This window comes from Octopus sinensis, linkage group LG11, assembly GCF_006345805.1.
Source record: "Octopus sinensis linkage group LG11, ASM634580v1, whole genome shotgun sequence".
Lineage (NCBI taxonomy): Eukaryota > Metazoa > Mollusca > Cephalopoda > Octopoda > Octopodidae > Octopus > Octopus sinensis.
The window spans coordinates 76,805,639-76,828,380 of record NC_043007.1 but is presented as its reverse complement, the minus strand read 5'-3'; the positions used below and the strand labels follow the sequence as shown (position 1 = coordinate 76,828,380).

Sequence of the window (22,742 nt, the reverse complement as noted above, 5' to 3'; positions counted from 1 at the left end):
GGAAATAAATAGATTATATTCATTTGACTCCTTGAGTGCCAGAAAAGCAAAAAGAATATACAGACACGTTTTTATGTAACTCAGAATTATATATTATAATATATAATATATAATTCAATATATAACTTTATATTGTAATATACATAGACATTTCAATAATGCTCATAATTTTTAATATTTATTATACAATATGTAGCTTCTGCTTTTCGACAGCAGAATGAGGTGGGTTATATGAGAAGAGTAACAAAAATTGTATTATTATGACATTATTAGAGAAATATATTTATTTCTTTTTTAATTCAATGACATTCACAATTTACAGTAGGCAGGTGCTGACAAAAACAAACAAAAAAAAAACAGGGTTTTCATCAAATAGTCTATAAAAGCAACATCAAGATTCTTTGGTACAACAATAGGTTAATTAATGATGATTTGGTTTGTCTTCCATTTTTTTTCTATTTATTTCATTACAATTGTTTTTTCATTAAGTGTTTTTTTTTTTATTGTTGGAGGTCCTGTTAGTATAATTAGTAACCAAGTTGCTGCAGCTTTGTTCTCCAGGTGTGAAAACATTTTAGACACATTTATTTATTTAAAAATGAGAAAGAGATGTTACACACACACACACAAACACACACACATAGATTTGCAAACACGAAAAGACAACCCTGAGTTCATTTGACACACTTGTATTTGTAAAAATAAAACAAAATATTGAAGTGGCATCAAATCATTGGAGGAAGAGAGGGTTTATTTTTGCTATGTAGTTCTTTTACCTATATTTATTAAACATCTATTCACTGTGGAATATGTTGAAAGTACTTCAAAATGAAATATTCAAATTAACCAAAGGTAAGTTGTACATATGGAGAATCTATAGAAAAGTAAACAATATAATACCATGGAAAATGGATAGCTTTTGCACCAAAAAATTAAATTAAAATTTCTAACTTAGCCAAGAAAATATCTTTGAATGTGAAAGGGAATACAGAAATTTATAAATAGCTATTTATTTATCCCATAAAGAAGCCTAATATAACAATAAATAAATGCTTCTAGATTTTTTCTCAGTTTTTAATAAGTTCCCACCCATAATAGGTAAAGCTAAAAAAACCCAGTTGAAAAAAGTTCAAATTTTCAATTATTTGTAATCCCATTTTAAAATGAGTATTAGTTGGTCTATATTTATTGATTTCATCATTTATCCCAGTAAATCATTTGATACCCAGAAACATGAACAGTTGAATGTCCATATCATTTCAATATTGAATTATTTAATTCCCATTAAATTTTGATATTAAAACCAATTCTGTATATTGTTCAATTTACCATAATTTTTATGCTTAAATGTCTGAGATGAGTTGTTAATGAGGTTATAATTGTTGAGATATCTGACATGGAAAAACAAAATGAAAAGAAAACATTTTATGTTTAGGTTTTGAAGTCTTATACTGAAATATCAATTCCATGTTGAAATATTCAAGTGGAGAAACTCATTAAATTCTGCTTCAGCAGAAACAAATAAGGAGGAAGAGTGGCTCTTCACATTAATACATGTTGCAATCCATGTAGCAGGAAATGAAAATTTGAAGATTGGAATGATATGGAGAGACAATTGGGACAAGCATTGTTTTTTGGAGGGTGGGGGGTGGGGGTTGTTTAACAAGGAATAAACTAGATTGACTTGATTTGACTTTACATAATTAATACAAAGCATAACTATTCCCCAAAATATTCTCTTATACACCCATGACTATTTATTTGCAGAAACTAATCATTTCCATACTTCTATCAAAGATTGACTACAAGATAGCTTTTCTGCATGACTGAACTGTTTACCAGAGTTTAAAATAGCTTTAGACATACTCACATATGCATCTAAATTCCCCTTTAATATGCAGTTTAGCTAGGGGGGGGGTTTTAACTAGTTCATTAACTTTCCTTAGTCAACATCAGGAACCAGTTAAAATTTCAATAAGCATGAGCTTCCTTATAAACAGTCACTTTGGTGAATATGGAAAGCAAAATGGTCATTAAAGTAGAAATCTTAGAATCATCATCAAAGATAAGATATTCACTTCAAATGATTTGAGCACTCCTGCAGGGAAATTCAACACACACACACACACAAAATGCAAAGAAAGAAATCTGAAAAATTTAACAATTCTATCATTAATTCAGGATTGATTCCATCATTCATAATGACACAGATTTCAATCTGAAGAGATGATGGGCTCAGACAAGACATGAATTTTACTCACTTCATAGTAATCCCAATGTAGTTAATTAGGTATTAATACCTAAGTTGCACTGGCCAAATTATTATGGGCAATATTTTGAAATGTATGTGAGAACTTCAAGTTTATTTAAAATAATGTCCACTGATTTTAATTTAATTCTTTTACATTAAATTATACCATATGTGAACAACTTTCATTAAGTTTGAATGAATTAACAAAGAATGAAAAGAAAGAAAAATAATTTGGAAATGACCTGGCAGACAGATTATTCCTTGGAAAGTTTGCAGCTATAATCTTAAATAATCTTTTTTTGCTGCAGTTAAAACAAAACTGAAATCATAATTTAACACAACTGTCAGTTTCAATACGTTAAAAAAAAAACAAAAAAAAAAACATGCATATGAAATAAAACAAAACAAACAAAAAGCAAAACCATCATGTCCTTCTTCATTTCTTCAGCTGTTTTCTTTGCCTGCACTAAAATATCTCCCTGTTTTCAGACAATTTTCTTCACCTACACAGATATCTCATACCAGTGAGAAGGTCTCCGCAATACAAAGACCTTTGTTACTAGCCTAACTGTGCTAGGATTTGATCCTTCTGTCTTGAAAGAGCACAGAACAACAGGAACCTATAACATTCCTCTCTCTCTCACTCTCTCTCTCGCTCTCTTTCTCTCTCTCTCCACAACTGAGTATTTTCATGAAGCCCCTATTAAAATAATAAGGTCTTGTTTTAAGAAATCAAGACATCAATTGAATCATCACATGTTAGGCTGCATTGAAATGGAATTGATTTAGATAATTTGCTATTAAAATTCCAGTTAATTTTATATCACATACAAAGACGGAATGCAAATTCAATTGTAGTAACAGTAGCGGTCATCAACTTATCACTTGGTGGAGATGTAAGAAACTAGTTTCAGCTGATAGTAACTAGTCTTCCTCCCCCATTGAGAGATATAAAGAACTAGTTTTAACTGAGAGAAACAATTTTTTATATAATGCTATTTATTAGAAATATCAAATAGTATCATCATATATTGCTGTAAAATATTAACAGACGGTGGCAAAGTAATCAGTATTTTTAATATATCAATGTTATTTGGTTATAATCAATTCAAAGTAGCTGGAACTGTGTATGTGTGTGTGTATGTATGAATAGAACCCATTAAGTTAAGGAATCAGCAGTTATTGATACTAAATATAATGGTATTTTCTCAATAATCTGTGGGTACAGGTGATCTCCCTTAGCGGACATTAATACAAGGGAGATAAGAGCATAGAATCACGGGGACCCCAACCCTTTTAAAATTTACAAGTCTGCTATCTACATAAGATGGAAATTTAACCAGAGCAAGAATCACATAGAAGCTGAACACTGAGAGAGTATCAATAGATAAAGAACTCTATTTACCTAAAAATTAAGTCAACACAGTAACAGATTGAAACATAGCACATTAAATAAATGTAAAACACCACACAGAGTATTCATAACATTACAAAGTACTGGTTTATAACATCACACAGTACAACGATGCTGAAGCAGAGTACAAACATTAATAATTTATGAACAATCAGGAACAGTAACAGATATAGTTGATTTACTGTGATTGGTTGTCATTGCTGGTTGATTGGTTGTGATTTGTTAAGTTGTGATTATTAGTTTGGTTGCTTGCGTATTTGGTTGGTAGGTAAGTTGGTCTGTATATTTGATTATTTGGTTGGGTGTTTGCTTGGTTGTAATGGATTTATTGTTTTTTTTCTTTTTTAAATAAAATTAAACTGATAATTTCAATGAAGTTTCATTTTCCTCAAACCTTATGTCAGGTGCAGGATGGTATATAAAGTGTGCTTTGACATGACAGAAAACTCGTCAGAACTTAGGTCCAGCTGTCACAGAAGGAAGAGGTTTGACTAAAATCACAAAATGTTACAATGTACTACATTATGAGGTCTGATTATGAATGCAGTGATGTACCTCATAGAATAGAACAAAATAAATAACATTTTTGAGGAAACCTGTTCTGACTGGAGGGTAAAGGAGGAGGTGCCGCTGGTAAATTAGGATAGGAGTATTGTTGTTGGTAGTTCTGCAATGGCAAGTGCAAGCTGTTGAGTGAAAAAAAAAACCCAACAGTGGGTGACATACGGATGCTGGCGGTTGGTGTATCAATAAGAAACATAGTACAAAGGTTGCACATCCAACTCCAGGCTACTGGCAGGGTAGTTGGAAATGGTTTGCAAGCTGCTACTGGGATAATTTAATAGACATGTGGGTGGGTAAATGATTTGGTGAGCAGGCTGATAGGTAGGTAGGTAAGTAGGTAGGTAGGTAGGTTTAAGGTAAGTAGATAGATATTTTGCTGACTGTCAAAATATCATTTTGACCAAAGTTGGCTGAAAGATTTGCTGTCATGGCTGAACAGAGAGAACCACCTAATAACTAGGTGAAGAAGTAAAGAGTAGCCCATTTGCTTGGATTCCTTCATCTGTGAGTTTCTATCCAATAGGCTTCAATTTATGAATGGTTTATCAGTAACATATCCAGATCATATACTCCCACACTGGTTGTACTATGAGTCTTACTTTTGTACATGAACACCTTGGAATCCGTGACAACCCAGCTGGGTTTCTTCAAACGCTTTTATTCCTTCTTTCCCTGCAATAAATAAATAAATATAAATTAATCAAATTAAAATAAGCAATTAAAACAATTACTCATACAAAAATGTTACTTGATATAATAGGTATAGTATATCAAATGCATTAACATTAATTAATACATAATTTCATTGCTTTTCACACATTACAATGAAAACTATTTTCAAGTATAGTATTAATGTTTATGAAATATTTTAGCAATACATTAATTAAATTTCTTACTAATAATAGATGCATATATGCACACAGAAAGAACATCTTTATTTCACTTAACCTCTTATGTGGTCATATGAGTTTGAGTGCATGCATGTAAATGTTAAAGATACAGATGCCAATCATAAGACTGAATGATATAAGATGACTAAAAGAAAACTCTGGCACTTGTGCCCGTGCTAGTAGGGTGCCGCTGGCACATAAAAGGGCACCATTCAAACGTGATCGTTACCAGCATCGCCTTACTGGCACCTGTGCCAGTGGCATGTGTAAAAAGATTTGAGCGAGGTCATTGCCAGTACCGCTTGACCGGTCTCCGTGCCAGTGGCACATAAAAAGCACCCACTACACTCTTGGAGTGGTTGGTGTTAGGAAGGGCATCCAGCTGTAGAAACTCTGCCAGATCAAGATTGGAGCCTGGTGCAGCCATCTAGTTCGCCAGCCCTCAGTCAAAATCGTCCAACCCATGCTAGCATGGAAAGCCGACGTTAAACGATGATGATGATGAAATCAGAGTATTAACCTCAATTTTTTTAATGTGAATTGAAGTGCTGGGTTCAACAATGGTGCAGATACACCATGTATGATGGAGATTACAATGAGAAATGTTTCATGTACAGGTATAAGTTAATCTACTGGCAAACTGAATTTGAATGATCTATGCCAGTTAATAAAAGAATTATACCCACATTTGCATTACTTCTGAGATAACCCTATTATATGGATAGCAGACATTAAATTACAATGATACACACACAGGTACATAATGTATATACATATGGGATAATTAGATATTTTTATATGAAAAGAAAAACACAAATCATACCTAGAGAGAAGAGAGCATCTTTGAGATATACTTTAACTAATGAAGAGGAGTCTGTCTGACACAGGAACACAAGCTGTTGAATACTTTCAGTTGCCTGTTGATGAAATATCAATAAAAGTAAGACAAATAAACATGCCAATCAATGAGTAAGAAGTTGCAGATAATTTACATAGAACTTATTGAACATGAATATTGACACTGTACACTTTTTTATACTTAAGCGAAATAAAATTTTTTAAAAGTTCAAGAGACAAATATTGTGATGTGGTAATAATGAACAAATACAGACATAATATAAGTTATTTTTTTAAATTTTATGAAAAACCTATTTTCATTAGACAGATATTTGCCCTCATCTTGTTTGTTGTTAACACAACGTTTCGGCTGATATACCCACCAGCCTTCATCAGGTATCTTGGGGAAATTTCAAACCTGGGTTCTCATTCCTAAGGTATTTTTCGATGTTATTGTTATCATTATTATTATTATTCAGGTCACTGCCTGGAATCAAACTCAGAATCTTGGGATTAGTAGCACGGGTTACTAACCCCAAGATTCCGAGTTCAATTCCAGGCAATGACCTGAATAATAATAATAATAACAACATAGTAAAATACCTTAGGAATGAGAACCCAGGTTCGAAATTTCCCCAAGACACCTGATGAAGGCTGGAGGGTATATCAGCCGAAACATGTTAAACGATAAACAAGATGAGGACAAATAGCCATCAAATGTAAATAATGTACATATTTCCTCATCTCTTAAATATAGAACTGTATGAAAAAAAGCTTATTTTCAAATACCAGTATAATGGAGTCATTTGTCTCACAAGAAGATTTCAATGCACATGTTGGCACTGATCATTGAACTTGGAAAGGAGTGATTGGGAAAAACAGCACTACTGAACTCAATGGAATGGAGGGGTCTTACTAGACTTCTATGCTGGAAACGAGCTCTCTATCATAAACGTCTCTTTCCAACACAGTGATATCCATAAGTATAACTGATATAGGGATAAGAGGTCACTGACAAATTTTGTTATTGCTCAGATGTCTTTGATTCTGAGCTGGTTGTTCATGTAAAGAGAGAGGCTAAGCTATCAACTGATCACTACCCAGTTATCAGCAACCTGAAAATATCTACAAGGGGAACTCACAAAACTGCAAAACTGTTCAGGGTGACTAACAGGATAAAGTGGGAAGCCCCAAGGGATGATGGAATAAGAAACAAATATGTAGATACTATTGCATCCAAATTTAGAAACCTTCCAGAACAAACTGAAGATGTCAAAATGGAATGGAAATTGTTCTGTTTGACAGTTTCTTCTTTGGCTATGCAATACTATGAACAAAAGTGGCTCAGTGTGGTGCCAGGTGGTAAAAGAACATCTTAGTCTAACCAGGAAGTTATAGATGCCATTTGAGGAAATAAGGTGGCTTAAAAAGCTCAGCTTAGAAATAAGTTTCCCTTTCTGCATATATAATACACTGAGGCATGAAAAGTTGCAATGGAAACAGTAAAAGCACCCAAAGCTAAATTTTGGGAGGATTTTGCAGGTAAGTTGGGCTCTGACTTTAGATTGACCAATAAAATATTCTGGCAGAGCATCCATCAACTTCCTAACAAGAAGTCCTCTTCCATACTTGGCTAGGGTTCCTCTTTCTACATGGTGTTCAGTCGAAATTTTTCAATGTAGGTGTTCGACTTTGGCAGGGGTGCATATTATCACCTCTACTTTTTTATAATTTCCATGAACTGGATCAACATGCAGCCAATGTAGAAGTGGCATTATAATCAGTGGGTGTAGGATCAGTCAGCTGATATTTGTAGATGATGTGGTGCTACTTGGTTCACCAGACAGTGATCTTCTGCATGCACTGAATGGGTTTGCTGCCAAGTTCTGCAAGGCAGGGAAGCAAATTAGTGTTGCAAAGACTGACACATTAGCCATCTGAAGAAAGTTTTCCCAAGTGCACTCTGCATGATAGTAGAACATCTTTGAAGCAAGTGGAGAAGTTTAAGTACTTCAGGGGCATAGTCACAACTGATGGGAAGCAAGAGGCTACACTGGATGCTAGAATTGCAGGTGCTGGCACAGTAAAGGCTCATCCTCATCTATGGTCATAAATGCTGGGATGTGATCAAAAGAGTGCAACTGTGACAGCAAGTGGCCGAATGGGATTCCTCCGAAGGATCTCTGAAATAATGTTACATGACAAGGTGCACAGCTTAGAGATCAGGGAGTCTCTCTAGGTTGAGCCACTACCTCTCCACATTGATAGATCACAGCTCTGTTAGTACTATGGACATCTGATTAAAATGTTGCAGGAAAGAATCACAAGGCCATCTTCAAACTGAGCTGTCAGGTAACCAGGTGGTTGGATAATATCCATAGTCTCAGTTGGTAATACTTGGGGATCCGACCAAAAAGGACAATGACAGTTGCTTCTGAAAGGATCCTACAGAGCAAGTGCTTGAAAAAACTACCCTTATGACCCTTCTCAAAAATAGTGGGCAAAGAAAATGGATAGATGGATGGAGTATAACAGAGATATTATAAAAAGATTCTTTAATATATTTACATGAAATTTATAATCATTACTTATGTAGCAACAACAGTAACAACAACAATGAAAGAAAAAGTGTGATATCTGTGTGCATGAGATATTAACAAAAATGACAGTGAAGTTAAAGTCTATTTACCCGTAAGAGAGATAATGCAACAGCTGCTCCTGCCCGAACTTCAGCAGTTTGGTCTTCTAAAGCTTCAACATATACCACCAGTGACTGGAATGATAAAGGAATATGAACTTAATGATTCAGATTATCAAAAGCATGATGGCTCAATGGTTAGATAATGGATGACATGTCAATAGTGAAGAGTTCTTATTTTAAAATAAACACCGAACTCGCCAAAAAATAGGCAACAAACATCCATATATAGAGTATATACATAGGCACACCTAGCTGCTCCACCAACAATACCACTGATTAGATGTTCGCATAAGTATCTTGTTGGGAAATACTTGCATTAACAATGTTAGAGAACAATAATTTTCTAATTGATTAATTTTGGTCAAAAAAGGGCAGATGAAGACAGATTTCAATTACAATGAGTTAAATATGGAATGGAGTAGTATGTGAGTTTGATCTTTAGCAGTGTTGTAACAATTTTGGGCATGTTTCAGTCTTATTGGGCCTCCTTAAAAGAGCCTAGCCTAACCTTTGAACTGAAAAAACTTAGATAATTAGAGAAGTATATGGAATTTAATGAATGATCACAGAATGGCATCATAAATTAAAAGAATGACAGGGAAAAGAATGATAGCATACTTGCTGTAAGTAAAATTACGCAATAATAAAAACAACTGTTTTGTAAATGAGTGATTCTGGTGAAAAAAGGACAGAGAAAAATTTCTTATGGAATGCAGTGGAATGTGAGTTTGATTTTTAACAGTAGAGTGGCAATGCCAAGCCTATTTTTGTAGTACTGAATCTCCTCAACAAAGTATAGTCTAATTGTTACTGGAGCACTTGGAATAACTAGAGACACAGCAATGTAATCTCCAACCATTTCACCGTCAACCAGTATTATCTTTAAGTTCACAACATAGTGTTAAAAGTTTGTGTTAAGCCAGTACCTCTTTCATTACCCTAGTCCTCTGCCCCTACTATTAACATTGCACTGCCATAAACCAACAAAATTGTGATCCATTGATATAAGTCAAATATTCACAAAATGTAATTATTCACAGAGATGCAAACGTGGAAGTATAATTGGTTTCAAATTTTGGTACAGAGCCAGCAATTTGCAGGTGGGAATAAGTTGATTATATCAACCCCAGTATTCAACTGGTACTTATTTTATCAACCCCTGAAAGGATGAACAGTAAAGTCAACCCCAGAGGCATTTGATCTCAGATCATAAAGACAGATGAAATGAACAGATTTTCAAATACTGCTAATAAACTTCAAGGGGAAAAAAAAATATAAGTAAATGAAAAATAAGAAGAAAAACATCTAACATACAAGTCTGGAATACAAACCTTATCACGAGAAAGGCGGCTTTGCTGGAGATTACGTAAGTAGGATGCTGAAAGAATGGAAAGAGAATAAAATGAAGTAATAAGTAATGTCAAAATAAAAAAAACTGATGAAATCTGAAAATTTTATTAGCGTGCATCAAAATAAGAGATCAGAAATTTGTGAGATGAGTAAGGTTGGTTTAACATGGCTAACTGATCCTTCAGTACCCAGTGGTATTCACTCAGCAAATATTCAGACTGGATTTCCCTTGCACATTCTTTCTCTATTGATATTTTATTCTCCGCTGTTGTTTAAATTGGACATTAGCCACATCAATTTGAGGAGTAGGGTTCAAAGAGCAAGGGTACTGCCTCTCTTCCCATGACAGAATGTGTGTTGTTTCAACAGTTGCATGTTAGGGTATGACAGGAAAGTATAAAGGGAAGTAAGTGGTATTCCTCAGAAACTCTAATTTACATAAATTTAGAAGTGGGATTAGAAGAGACCAATACAGTAAAGATGGTCAGAAGTAGAGAGGTAAATAGTAAAGGATAAGAACAAAGTGGAAATGGGATACATTCAGCAAGTTTTTAAATAGCAGGAAAAAAATGTCTATTACATTAGCAATAGAAGTGAAAACCTGACAAATTAGAGAGCAGAACTCTACAGCACGACACATAATGGACACATAACAAATACATATTCACATATATTTTTAAAAAACTGTTTTTTTCACAAGAGTTAAGAAAAAACAGTTATAAGTCAGAAATGATACAAGGCGTATACTTCTCTAAATTAAGTAAGAAAAATTAGAGCATTTTTGAATTACATCTCTTTTTCCATACTTGCATGGCTTGGTTAATTTTTGGTGCTGTTACTTGAAAAAGCTTTTTCTTTTCACAGCTAACAACTCAACCATAGAGTGAAACTTTTTTTCCTTCTGCTTGGTCAGTCAAGCAAACAGATTTAGGTGCTTTGCTGAAGGGTAGAGCACAATGACACAAGTAGTCCAGTACCTCAATCTAGATGTCACTGAGTTTCTTTGTGTTTATATCTATATTATATCACATAATATAGTATGTTGCATTATGTTATCAGCATATACACTCATAAGTGAAAATTTGGAGGGATAAAATTAACAAGATAATTCTTCATTTCAAACACTCGTAGTTAGAATTTAATCCAACATTACTTACCAGTAGCTTGCCTGATATCTTGGTTATCACAGATGAGCAGAGTTCCAAGGACTTTCAGACAGAAGGCAGGTGCAACGCTACCATGAAGTCTTTCTATACAATTAATGGCAATTTCAGCATTACCTGAACACAGTTTATCACTGATAGAAACTGAAAATAAAGTGGATGATTGAACTTTAAAATTAGTTTCAAAAGTAATCTTTTTTTTTCATTAATAACTACTGTATTTGATAGCATAAGAGACACACAAGCATATTTGATGCACCCCAATTTCAGCAATGAATTTCAAGAGAACAAGTTTTTAGTGCATTAAAGCTAGTACTAGTTAATATTGCCAGTTCATTGCTATGATAATTCCTTTTACAGTGCAAGTAATAATAATAATGCTTAAGTAAATATCATAATTATTATGGAGTTAAGCTAAGTAGAAGAGACTTTCTGGATTAAAATTAGCCTAGAGAAAAATATTGAATACCAAGGACAAAATTAACTTATGGGAGGCCCAACTTAACATAAAGGGCCTGGGATTATTTTTTGAAACATTTTTCTTTAGATAAAATGTGCATCTTATATGCTATCAAATATGGTATATATATGCATCAATAATGATAAAGTCCTTTGTATTTTTGGTAAGCATCAAACTGAGTACAGATTGGTGGTAGGAATATTACTATTTATGAGGGGCTATAACATATTCCCTTCCCTTCAATATTACAAATGAGCATACTTTTGAATAAATACATATATAAATAAAAACTTTCCCACTTCAACTCACTGCTTTTTTTTTTCTGGAAGTGCTCTGCTTAGAGATGCCAAGTGTAATGACAACCAAATTTTGGAGATTGTGAGCAATGGGATAAAATGCTTTTAGGAATACCAAAGAAATATAAAAGCTCAAGAGTTATTACTTAACAGGAAAAGGTTTCTTTCAATAGCAAATCACATCTATTTAGGAACAATAATTGCAGCTAACCCCTTTTTTGTTTTGTTTTTACACCTTTTTAATAAAGACTTTTGGTTTTACTTATGATTTTTGCTGTTGTCAAAAATATCGATTGGTATAAATTCAATTGTGACTCTGTATACAATCAAATAATGATACAAATTGTTCAAATAGCACTAACAGTTTATGACAGATTGATAATGTTCGATCTTCACTTCCAGAAAATGCTGATATTCTAATTCTATTTTGGTATCTGAAAGTTCAGCAATTTGCATGTGCTTTTTTGCCTTTTACTTAAATATTTGTAGACATTCTAAAAGGTAATATTATTCTTTCATCTAAGCTTACCAATGAGTCTTTTAGTTTTCACTGTTGTCTATTTAGAAATATAGAATATACTTTTAGTCAGCTACAGTATATATAGCTTGTCAGATCAAAGAAAAGTACTGGTTATGAGAATTAATATTAATGATTATGGTAACTTTCTCAGATACTTCTAATACCATTTTACCCCTCAAGCCCTAGGCCTCATAAGGCTGGTTACCCAGTTTCCATGATATAAGTGACCAAGATCATAACATTCCCCCAGAATGAGGCACCAGTTCATTGCAGGGTTCAATTTTGAGGGAAGGGGACAAGTCCATTATATCGACCTAAGTATTTGACTGATACTTTATCGACCCTGATGGGATGAAAGGCAAAGTTTACCTTAGCAGGATTTGAACTCAGAACATCAAAAGAACAAGAAGAAAAAGTACTAAACATTTTATCTGACATGCTAATGATTCTGTAGGCTCACTGCCTTAACATTAGTTAAATGTAATACCTTAAAATTAGTTAAATAGTATGTTGTCAATATTAAGATCAGAAATAACAAGCAATTAACCTAGGAAATATTTAAACACTGGAAACATAGCAGACTTCTTGTAACTTAAGTGAAGAAGTCATTATTCCTAGGTGTGGCTCAGTGGTAAGAAGTTTGCTTCCCAATCACATAGTTCTGGGTTCAGTGCCACTTCATGGAACCTTAAGCACATGTCTTCTGCTATAGCCTCAGGTCAACCAAAGCCTTGTGAGTGGATTTGGTAGACAATAATTGAAATAAGCCCTTCACATATGCGTATGCACAAACACACACGTATATATATGAATGTATTATGTGTGTTTGTGTCTTCACCACTGCTTGGCAACTGGTGCTAATGTGCTTAAATACCTATAACTTAGCAGTTCAGTAAAAGAGACCAACAGAAAAAGTACCAGGCTTTAGAAAAACAAAAACAAAAAAGAAAAATTGATGAGGTTGATTCATTTGATTAAAATTCTTCAAAGAAGTGGCTAAGGTTGGCCACTGAAACAAAGAAAAGGAAATTTAAGGAAATTACAAAATAACTTCCAACTATTTAGTCTATTCCATAATTTTACTACAAACCATTGTTCTCATTTTACAATTTAACTTCTTAAATATCATCTTTATTTCAGGCGAGTGCTACCAAAATATTTTCTGTTTCAAGTATAACCAAGATTTTGTACAGTCTCTTTAAAACTGTTTACAAAACTATTACTTCAGTCTTACTGGACAGAAAATCAATTACAATTTTTCTTTTTTCCATTTAACTTTGAATTAATAAACTCTTTGCAACCATGTGGTTTTGGGTTCAATCCCACTATGTAGCACTCGGGCAAGTGTCTTCTACTATATATAGCCCCAGGTCAACCAATATTTTATGAGTGGATTTGGTTGAAGGAAACTGTGTGGAAGCCCATTTTGTGTGTGTGTGTGTGTATCTTTGTGTTTGTCTCCCTGTTATTTGATAACCAGAGTTGGTTTCTTTACATCTTTATAACTGAGCAGTTTGGGAAAAAGAAAGGGGGGGGGGAGAAAGTAAGTACCAAACTTAAAAAGATTGGTACTGGGGTTGATTTGTCTAAATAAACCCTTCAAGGTGGTGCCCCAGCATGACCATAGTCCAAATAAAACAAGTAAAAGATAAAAGGTATTGCACAAAGAGAGTAATAAGAAATAGTTGTTTGACCTTTTGTAATCTATTATGGATAAACAATCCTATTGACCTTTACTGAAAAAGTCAGGCATGTACCACTGGATAGTTAAATGAAATGAGGTACATAAAGGTAAGTGTTTTGCCAAAGAAAACAGGCAAGCTTGCTGTGGATTCAAACTCTTAACCAACAAGTTTGTAGATAAATACAATATTTAGCAAAGCCAGTTCACTTCTATAATAGAAGAATGAAATCAATCATGAAAATGCAGTGATCAGAAATCTTACTTACTTTCTTCAATAATTTTGTCAACAAGAGTAAATCCTTCATTTCTAAAGAACAGTGAAAATTGGAAAAGTGTGATATAGAGGTTCTGGGTCATTTTCAGCTCAGCATCTGAGATGTCAAGAATACGACTAACCAAATGACAAAATACTGAAAATTTAAAGAAAAAAAATACACATTTAGTTATATTAAAAATTTATGTGTAACAGAAACAATATTAGTTTAAAATAGCAAGCTATGTATCATACTTAATGCAAATACACCTCAGAAACCCAAATTAACTGCAGTATTTGTCCTGAGACAATCTCTTATAGACATACAGTGTTATTGTGTTAATATTGTACATGTATAAGAGATATAGATATTATCTCAAGATGAATACTACAGTTAATAGAGCTTTCTGTGATATATCTGCATTATGTACAGGTTGTTATATTGACAATGATTAGTTTAGTTTCCTATAAATATCAACAACTAATCACCATCACAAACAGAAAAATGACCAATCTTCCGTAAATAAGAGATTATTATTGTATAATAGTAATGTTAAGCAATAAAATAAGATGAGGAATAAAATTAGTGGTTGTAGTATGTGGAAGTTTTACCATTTAGATGTTTTTATCATCTTGAACACTGTTTATTGAAGGAACAAAATTTTACAATTTAGCTTGTTTATGTCATATGTATGACAGCAATTAAATGCTCTTCCTGTTGCTAAGCCTTACTGGTTTCCAAGCAATATATCCAATATCCAAAATTAACGCAGTAGATATTTCATTTAGATAAATCTCATTGTCCCCAGTCAGTCTGTTTGGTCTTCAAAATTGGATTCACTTAGTACTAATATGTACTAGTTTTACTGTTCTGCATTGATATTCTTTTTATTTTGTCAAATTAGCTAATTATAAAATTAACCCTACTAGAAACTACCAAATTTAAAATCTTGGAAATGTCACTTGATCTTATATTGAAATAGATTAAGAAAGAAGAAAGAAAGAAAAGGTAAAAGGCAACCAATAACATCTGAGAGAGAGGTAAAAGAGACAGACAGACAAGTTACCTCGGGTAGGCTTGACATCACAGGGTTCTTGGAAGCGATTCACTAATTTCTGCTCCATCATAGTAATGAGCTTCTCAGCAGGGACCACCAGAACATTTCTATCAACGCACTGTACCCAAAACTCCTTCAACTGCTTATCATTAAGATGTTCACCTAAAACTGGCAGAAGACATAGAGGAAAAGAATTTAATAAATTTCAAATACTCAAGACATACAAAACAATATCATTACAATAATGAAATTAGAATACCAAAAAAAAAACAGAGAAAAATGAATGGAAGTGGTAAAACGTAAAAGTGACCCCTTGTTATTCTTGTTTCAGTGAGTGTGCACCAGATGACACACAATAAAGGTACGTAGTGAGACATTGTGACACCAGATCACACCGTAAAAATGTGGAAGAAAATCAGGTGAAAAATTATAATACAATGTATGTCCAGGAAATTACTGTTACTTGTATATCCAGTATATCAGAGCAAATAAGAGGGGCATGTTGTTACTACTACCACCTATTACAACAGCTACTACTATCAAATAGGTGCAGGTAAGGGCCTGTAATTCAGAATTTCACTTTGCAACCATGCTGATTAGGTTTGATCACACTACAAGCCATCTTGGGCAAATGTTTTCTATAATAGGCTTAGTTTGACTGATGTCTTGGTTGACAGAAACAATGCTAAAGCCTTGAGCGTCCAATAACACTATACTTGTTCCACGTCCTCGTGTTGCTGTGTTTTCTCTTTGTTCATGTTTGGATTAACTATATATATATATATGAAATAAGAAGTAAAAGGGATTAATACATTCAGGCAGATATCTAAAAAGCACTCAAAGATCTGGAAACAGCTTGCTAGTGCAAGTGCAGACAGTTGAAAATACTGCATAGCAGATGCCAGAAAGTTTCAAGGGTCATCAGGAGAGAATGCACACTTTCAGGGCCTTTCTCTCAATAGCTTTACAGTGCATTTCTCCCCACCTCACCTACTGTTTCAACTAACCAGTATTCGACCTCAAGTCCATTTCCACATCATCACCTCTCCAGCCAGGTGTCATCATTCCATTTCAGCAAACTTGGTTAATTACATCAAACAATCAGATACCAATAAATTCAAATAGAATTAACTGGGATCAGCATGGTTGCAAAGTGAAATTCTTAACCACAGGTCCATGCCTGCAACTATTTAATAGTAGTAGTTGCTGTAATAGATGGTAGTAATAACAACAGCAGAAGTTATATTATTGTTCATCTTATTTTGAACCTTTTTTTCTACATATAAATATGCTGGTACAATAGAAATGATAATTGGTGATGTATGGTGTAATCATCAATTACAGAGGTGATTTTCTCCATTCTTGTTCATCTTATTGGGTGTGTGTGTGTGTGAAAATCTCAAGGTTACTTTGTTCTTTAATATTATCTATTATTTTTCTTTTAATCTGCGTGTTTGTTACAATCACTTGCCAGGTCACACCCAGTGAGCTAGGGCACATGTAATTTAAGAGATGTTTAGATATAACTGAAAGTGTGAGCAGGGACAATGAGGAGTAGAAATTCCACTGAGGTTGACTTTATCTTCATCCTTTCGAGGTCAATAAAATAAAGTACTAGTCAAGAACTGGAGTCAATGTAATCAATGTGCTCCCTCCCCTAAAATTTGCTGGACTTGTGCCAAAATTAGAAAGAATTATTATTATATCACTTTTTCAAACATTTGTTTCATTGACATTTCTCGAAATCAATGTTTACAGAATCAAAACACCTTAAGCAACCAACCAAGCATATAAGATCACATGCACACAACCTGATGAGAAAAACATCACACTACAATTAGTCAAGTGTTTTCAAGTAACTTGGAAGAATATGTGAATTGTGACCCAGTTAACGAACATAATTATACTTTTAAGTCAATAATAACCTTATCTCTATCATATCATCAACAATACTTTTCTCACATGTTTTCTAACCACAATCAACAGGATGAATGATCAAAACTCTACACTCTTGTATCATTTCACACAGTTTTGTTCCTTTTTTTTTTTCTTGATCATTATATATTTCAAATTTGTCACATTAAATCATTTCAATTTATATCAATTGATATTTATGTTACTTAAGATTATTTACCAGAATGTAAGTCAATTTCACTCCCAGCTTTAGCAAGATGTATTAAATTTTCAAGAATTTGAGATTGCTTTTGAAGTTTATCTAATGCATATATTTCCTTGCATTTCAAAGGCCCAAAACTACCCAAATTCTGCAAAAAACAAGAAAAATGGTTTTTAAAAAGAGTCATGTAACAAATTGAACAAATCAAAAATTACAGATTTTGTAAAGAAATAGATTAATAGAGAAGAAAATGAGAGGGAGTAAAAAGAGAGAGTGAGAACAAAAATGTGAGTAAAAGAGGATATTAAGAAAAAGGAAGAAGGTTAAAAAGAGGCTAAACTATATAAAAAAAATATTAATTTTGAATTAACCTTCAAGAACTTAAACATCTTAATTTTTCTCTAAATTATTTTTCTGATTAAATACAATAAATTGGTTTATGTAAAATATTCTAAATGAGTTTATTTCAACAGCATATCTTTCCCTCTCTCTCTACAACACATTTAAACTGGACAATCAATCAAATCCAAAAATTAATTGCATCTCCTTATTTGCTATTAAGCTTTAAGTACTGCACTCATATGGACAATACTGATTTGAGGAAGAAGTAGCAAAGACAATCACTGTACTTAATAACAAAATACATGTGCAACAGCACTGTGAATTAATTTCTAGACAAACATGTGTTCACTGATTAAATTATATTTATAATTAAAAAAGGACCTTGTCTTTGAATTGCCACTTCTGTTTCTGAAAGGATTACAATTTTGATGAAGACACATAATGAAAAAATTGATCCAATTATATTTTACATACCTTGTAAATACATATTACATTGTAGTAAAATATTTTATTTCATCAAACTTAAGAATATATATTTTCAAAAATCTTAACCTAATTAACTATTTACAATCATTTCTTTTAATAACATATTGAATAATTTATAAGAGAGAAAAGAATTTATTGAAACTAACAAAAAATATGAAGAAAAGACAGAAACTTTAATTCTAAATCTCATCATTTTACATTCACTTTGCAAGCTGGCATGGGTTGGATGAGTCATTGTGGACTGAGCCATTTCTTATTGGGAGGATGCTCAAACAGATAATTTGGATTGGTTTCTACAGCTGGATGACCTTCCTCTCATCAACTCTTTTACAAAGTGTACTGAATTCATTTTCTTATGGCACCAACACCAGAATGGTTGAATATTCCTCAAGAACAGGACTCAAAGGGGCTCACAATCCTAAACTTTCTCTAATTGTTTGCAAACCACTTTACAAGTATTCTTTGTGAGAGAAGTAGTATTGCTTCCCATTCACCTGAGGGAGTGCAGCATTAGGGTTGAGAAGGGGAATAGGACTGTAAGTGTACAGGATACTGAATAAACTAGGGTGTGTACATTTAATCAGGTGACTGAGGAGGGGAATAGGTGGGAGGGGGAGAGAGAGAGAAAGAGAGAGTAATGACATTAGAAGGACCAGAATGAGTGGGAAGGTGGAAGAAGCAAGAGTAAGGGATATTTGGGGGTAGAATCAAGAGGAGAAAGACAGGTAAGAGTTGTGGTGAACAAATGTAAGGGTGGGTGATGAGATAAAAGCAAGAATAGGTGATGGATAACAATGGAGGTGACTCATCAGAAAGAAAGAGTGCTGGCAGGTAACACAACAGGGAGGTGTTAGTGTAATGGGTATGGCAATGAGGGTGATCCAATACAGTATCATTTATATATATATATATATATAATAAAAGAGAAGTGGAGGCATATGGTTTAGTGGTTAGAGCAGCGGACTCGTGGTCAAGAGATCACAGGTTTGAATCTAAGACCGGGTGATGTGCATGTTTATGAGTGAAACACCTAAGCTCCAAGCAGCTCCAGCAGAAGATAATGACTCCTTCACCACAACTTTCTCTCACTCTTTCCTCCTGCAGCTCACCTGTGACGGACTGGCGTCCCATCCAGGTGGGAACCTATACTCCAATGAAACTGGGAAACTGGCTCTTATGAGCCAGGCATGGCTCAAGAAGGAACAAACAACAACAATAAAGGAGAGTGAGAAGCAAATAGGTAAAAAGAGGGAGGCAGGTAATAGGTAGATGTGAGATAGGGGGTAAAGGATACAAGGTGAAAGGAACATATAGGCTTGGCAAGGTACAAAATATCTCAGTCTCTAAACACTCCCCTTGCACCAGGGTACACTTTGTCATGAATGGTCAAGTCTTCTGCAACACCACAAATCACTCATGGTTTTCAATCATTTCCTCCATGAGACGCAGCATCTCCAGGGCAGCCTTCAAAACTTCATCCCAAGTCTTACTTGGTCCCCTTCTGCAATTTCCACTAACTTGAAGCACTTTAACACTTCTTTATGCAGCAATCATCCTCCAGATACATCACATGCCTATAATCAGTGTAGCCTCTTCTGTCATATATTGTTACACCTGATCCCTAGTTTTTCTCTCAGCTCATTTGTACTCTAGCATTCATGCATATTAGTATTACACAGCCATCAGAGCACACTTGCCTTCTTTCTTTCTAGTTTTCAAAAGTCTTCTAAATTCAAGGTCCATGTCATGCTACCATGCACTATCACAGTTCTAACACTAGTATCATACCCTTTATTCTGACAGAAAATACTATTGTTGCTAACAAAGATGTCAGCTCCGTGAAATTTTTCCAACTTGCCCTTACCTTGGCTACTATACTTTTTCAACAACCTTTCTCATATAAGGGAATTAATAGAACTGTCATCCCAGTATGTTTGCCAACCCTCAATACATTAATTAGACTGAAGGGAGAAACAAATACACGTCAACTCTATGGATACACATGCAGATGAAAACTAGATTTTTTTTTTCTCTGCTCAAAAACTTTTCTTTGAAAATGTTCATAAGAAGTTTTAAATGCATTATTTTATTTCATCTATTCATTAACACTAGATTCTTAGGCACAATTCCACAGAAAAATCTAGACACATCCAAAGGAAATATACTTTCTATACTGATATATTAACTGAAAACAGGAACATTCTCTGTAAGCAGATTTCTATCTAATTACAGAAGATTATAAAATAAGTTGGATGATAACGGGTAACATTTTTGAAATGTACAATTATTATTATTATTATTATTAATATTATTATAATCAAAAAGTCATTAAAAGGGCAGATGTTATGTTCATTTTTATCATGAGTTCAATTCCCACAAAGTCAATCTTGTTCTTTTCTTCAGTGGGCAAAATAAACAAATGCAGGCCTTGTGCCAGAGTTGATTAATAAAATCAATTATATTAACTATCTCCTTAAAATTGTTGGTCATATTAATATAAGAAGTTATTATTCATATCATTATCTTCAACAACAATGGTTTATATAAATAGTAAATAGGCTAGAATATATTCACCAACTTTAGTCAGAATGATGACAGGAACAATGGAGCTATGTTCACTGGTCATTAAAGCAGATGTGAGAAATACAAAAGAACAACCATTGATTAACTTACATGAAATACCTTGACCCAATAACTGTGGTTACCATAACATCACAGAATGGTATGATAACTACCAGGTGCAACATTGGTAAACAGACAAATACTAAATAACACAGAGACCATTAAGACTAATTATCAACTTAGATTAACACACAATTCAGCAATTAATTACATTGCAAATATTGTTACAAAAATAGTTCACAAGTAAAATTTATGCATTATCGTTCAATGAAATACAAATTCAAAAAGCGAAAAGAACATAAATCTATATTTATTTAGATTTCCAAAAATCTGTAATTTTAATGATAGAGTCAATTACAAAGCCCTGGTGAACCAACTAAATAATTTGACTTAAATTCTTAACTGCAACAATTCTACTTGCAAATACTCTAGAGAAACACATGAAAGTCACAATATTTAACTCTCCTTCCTTTACCAACTAAATCGGAAGCACTTTGCCTATGTCAGAAAACAAATTTTACAAGCTTAACATTGCTGGATTAATTGATGTATGCTGACATAAAAAATTATTTATCTAGAGTTTTGATATTTTCCAATAAGAAGGAGAGAAAGAGAGAGAGAGGGAGGGAGAGAGAGTGTGAAATGGAAGTGGATGTATGTGTATAAATTCTTTGTTGAAAAGTGAGTCATTGAATATAAAACAGGAAATAACAAATTAAAAATATTGAACTAATTGTCTAAGGTTTCATTTGACCTACAAACTTGAAGTCTACTTAAAATAAAATTGATGAAATTTTTGAGTACACTTAAGTTTTAGTGCATACATACATGTGCATAAACACAGATAAATGCACAAAGAGAGACAAGCACAGTCTAAACACCACCCCAACAACAACAGATTAATCAAATATAAATTATTTTGTATTTCATAAATAGGTTGATGGAATTATTTTGAAATTTTCCTTCAGAGATTAAATATTTCTGATTATATACACCATTACACACAACACAAAGGAATATATGCTGAGTAGCTCAACTTCTGAGCTACTCATTACCACATCAAAGTATAAACAAAATATGTAATAACTAAGATCACAAGTTACTGATGAAGGTAAAAAAGACATGTTATACAAGATTTGCTCAAACAGTTTATGTGAACGAGTAAATTTTATGTAACCACCCACATTAGGTTATGAAGGAGAAAAAAACAAGCTGATGTGAACTGACCTCAATTAATTTGTTACAGTAATTAAGATGGAAGATAAGAGCTTGGTCCACATGTTCATTGCCTGAACTTGGAGGAAGTGGACTGGAATTTGTGCTAGAACTCAGTTGGGTGTCTTCACATAATCTCTTAGCTAAAGATTCGATTCCAGAATCTGTTGTTTTGGCAGTAGATTCTGGACTGGTTAGAATGTGATCTAAGCTTGATCTTCTGCTCTCACTAAAAAGATAAATAAACAAAAAAATTCATCAAAATAACAACTTAATAACAATACTGGACATTATAGTAATTCACAACATTATCTCCATAATGGCCAATGAGAGAATTTGTAACCTATTTAGTTGAGAGGTAAAAGATTTCTCAAGGAAATGCAATAGATTTGTATCCTACTAATATATCAACATCCCCTCTAATTAATGACTCATTATGTATAATTTTAACCTGTATTATACATAATGTAATAACAGAGTAATAACTGCACTCAATTAGTCACAAGAAAAACAAGCATTA

General features: G+C 33.4%; 2 protein-coding genes and 1 long non-coding RNA gene across 7 annotated transcripts in view; 1 reads left to right on the top strand and 2 right to left on the bottom strand.

Annotated features, from left to right (window-relative positions):
* LOC118765495 overlaps window positions 1–1,647 on the bottom strand; it is a 64,710-nt gene extending 63,063 nt beyond the window's left edge. The window contains exon 1 of the mRNA XM_036507739.1: window positions 1,528–1,647. The gene's annotated coding sequence lies outside the window, so the exon portion shown is untranslated. The remainder of the gene's footprint in view (window positions 1–1,527) is intronic.
* On the top strand, window positions 1,413–22,279 carry LOC118765496. 2 transcript variants are annotated; one of them, XR_005001360.1, is made up of 3 exons: window positions 1,413–1,534; window positions 13,995–14,014; window positions 22,269–22,279. It is a non-coding gene; the product is annotated as an uncharacterized LOC118765496 (long non-coding RNA). The 2 variants fall into 2 exon arrangements; XR_005001359.1 differs by lacking the exons at window positions 13,995–14,014; window positions 22,269–22,279 and adding exons at window positions 10,054–10,071; window positions 11,168–11,181 and having other exon boundaries at window positions 1,419–1,534.
* LOC115217477 (rho family-interacting cell polarization regulator 2) overlaps window positions 1,919–22,742 on the bottom strand; it is a 205,528-nt gene continuing 184,704 nt past the window's right edge. For all 4 annotated transcript variants that reach the window (XM_036507754.1, XM_036507755.1, XM_036507752.1 and 1 more), the window contains 9 exons: window positions 22,235–22,451; window positions 17,576–17,705; window positions 15,451–15,609; window positions 14,397–14,540; window positions 11,165–11,314; window positions 9,989–10,035; window positions 8,646–8,729; window positions 5,943–6,036; window positions 1,919–4,901 (listed from right to left, as the gene is read on the bottom strand). In XM_036507754.1, the coding sequence (XP_036363647.1) occupies window positions 4,825–4,901; window positions 5,943–6,036; window positions 8,646–8,729; window positions 9,989–10,035; window positions 11,165–11,314; window positions 14,397–14,540; window positions 15,451–15,609; window positions 17,576–17,705; window positions 22,235–22,451 (1,102 nt within the window). In that variant the 3' untranslated portion in view covers window positions 1,919–4,824. The remainder of the gene's footprint in view (window positions 4,902–5,942; window positions 6,037–8,645; window positions 8,730–9,988; window positions 10,036–11,164; window positions 11,315–14,396; window positions 14,541–15,450; window positions 15,610–17,575; window positions 17,706–22,234; window positions 22,452–22,742) is intronic.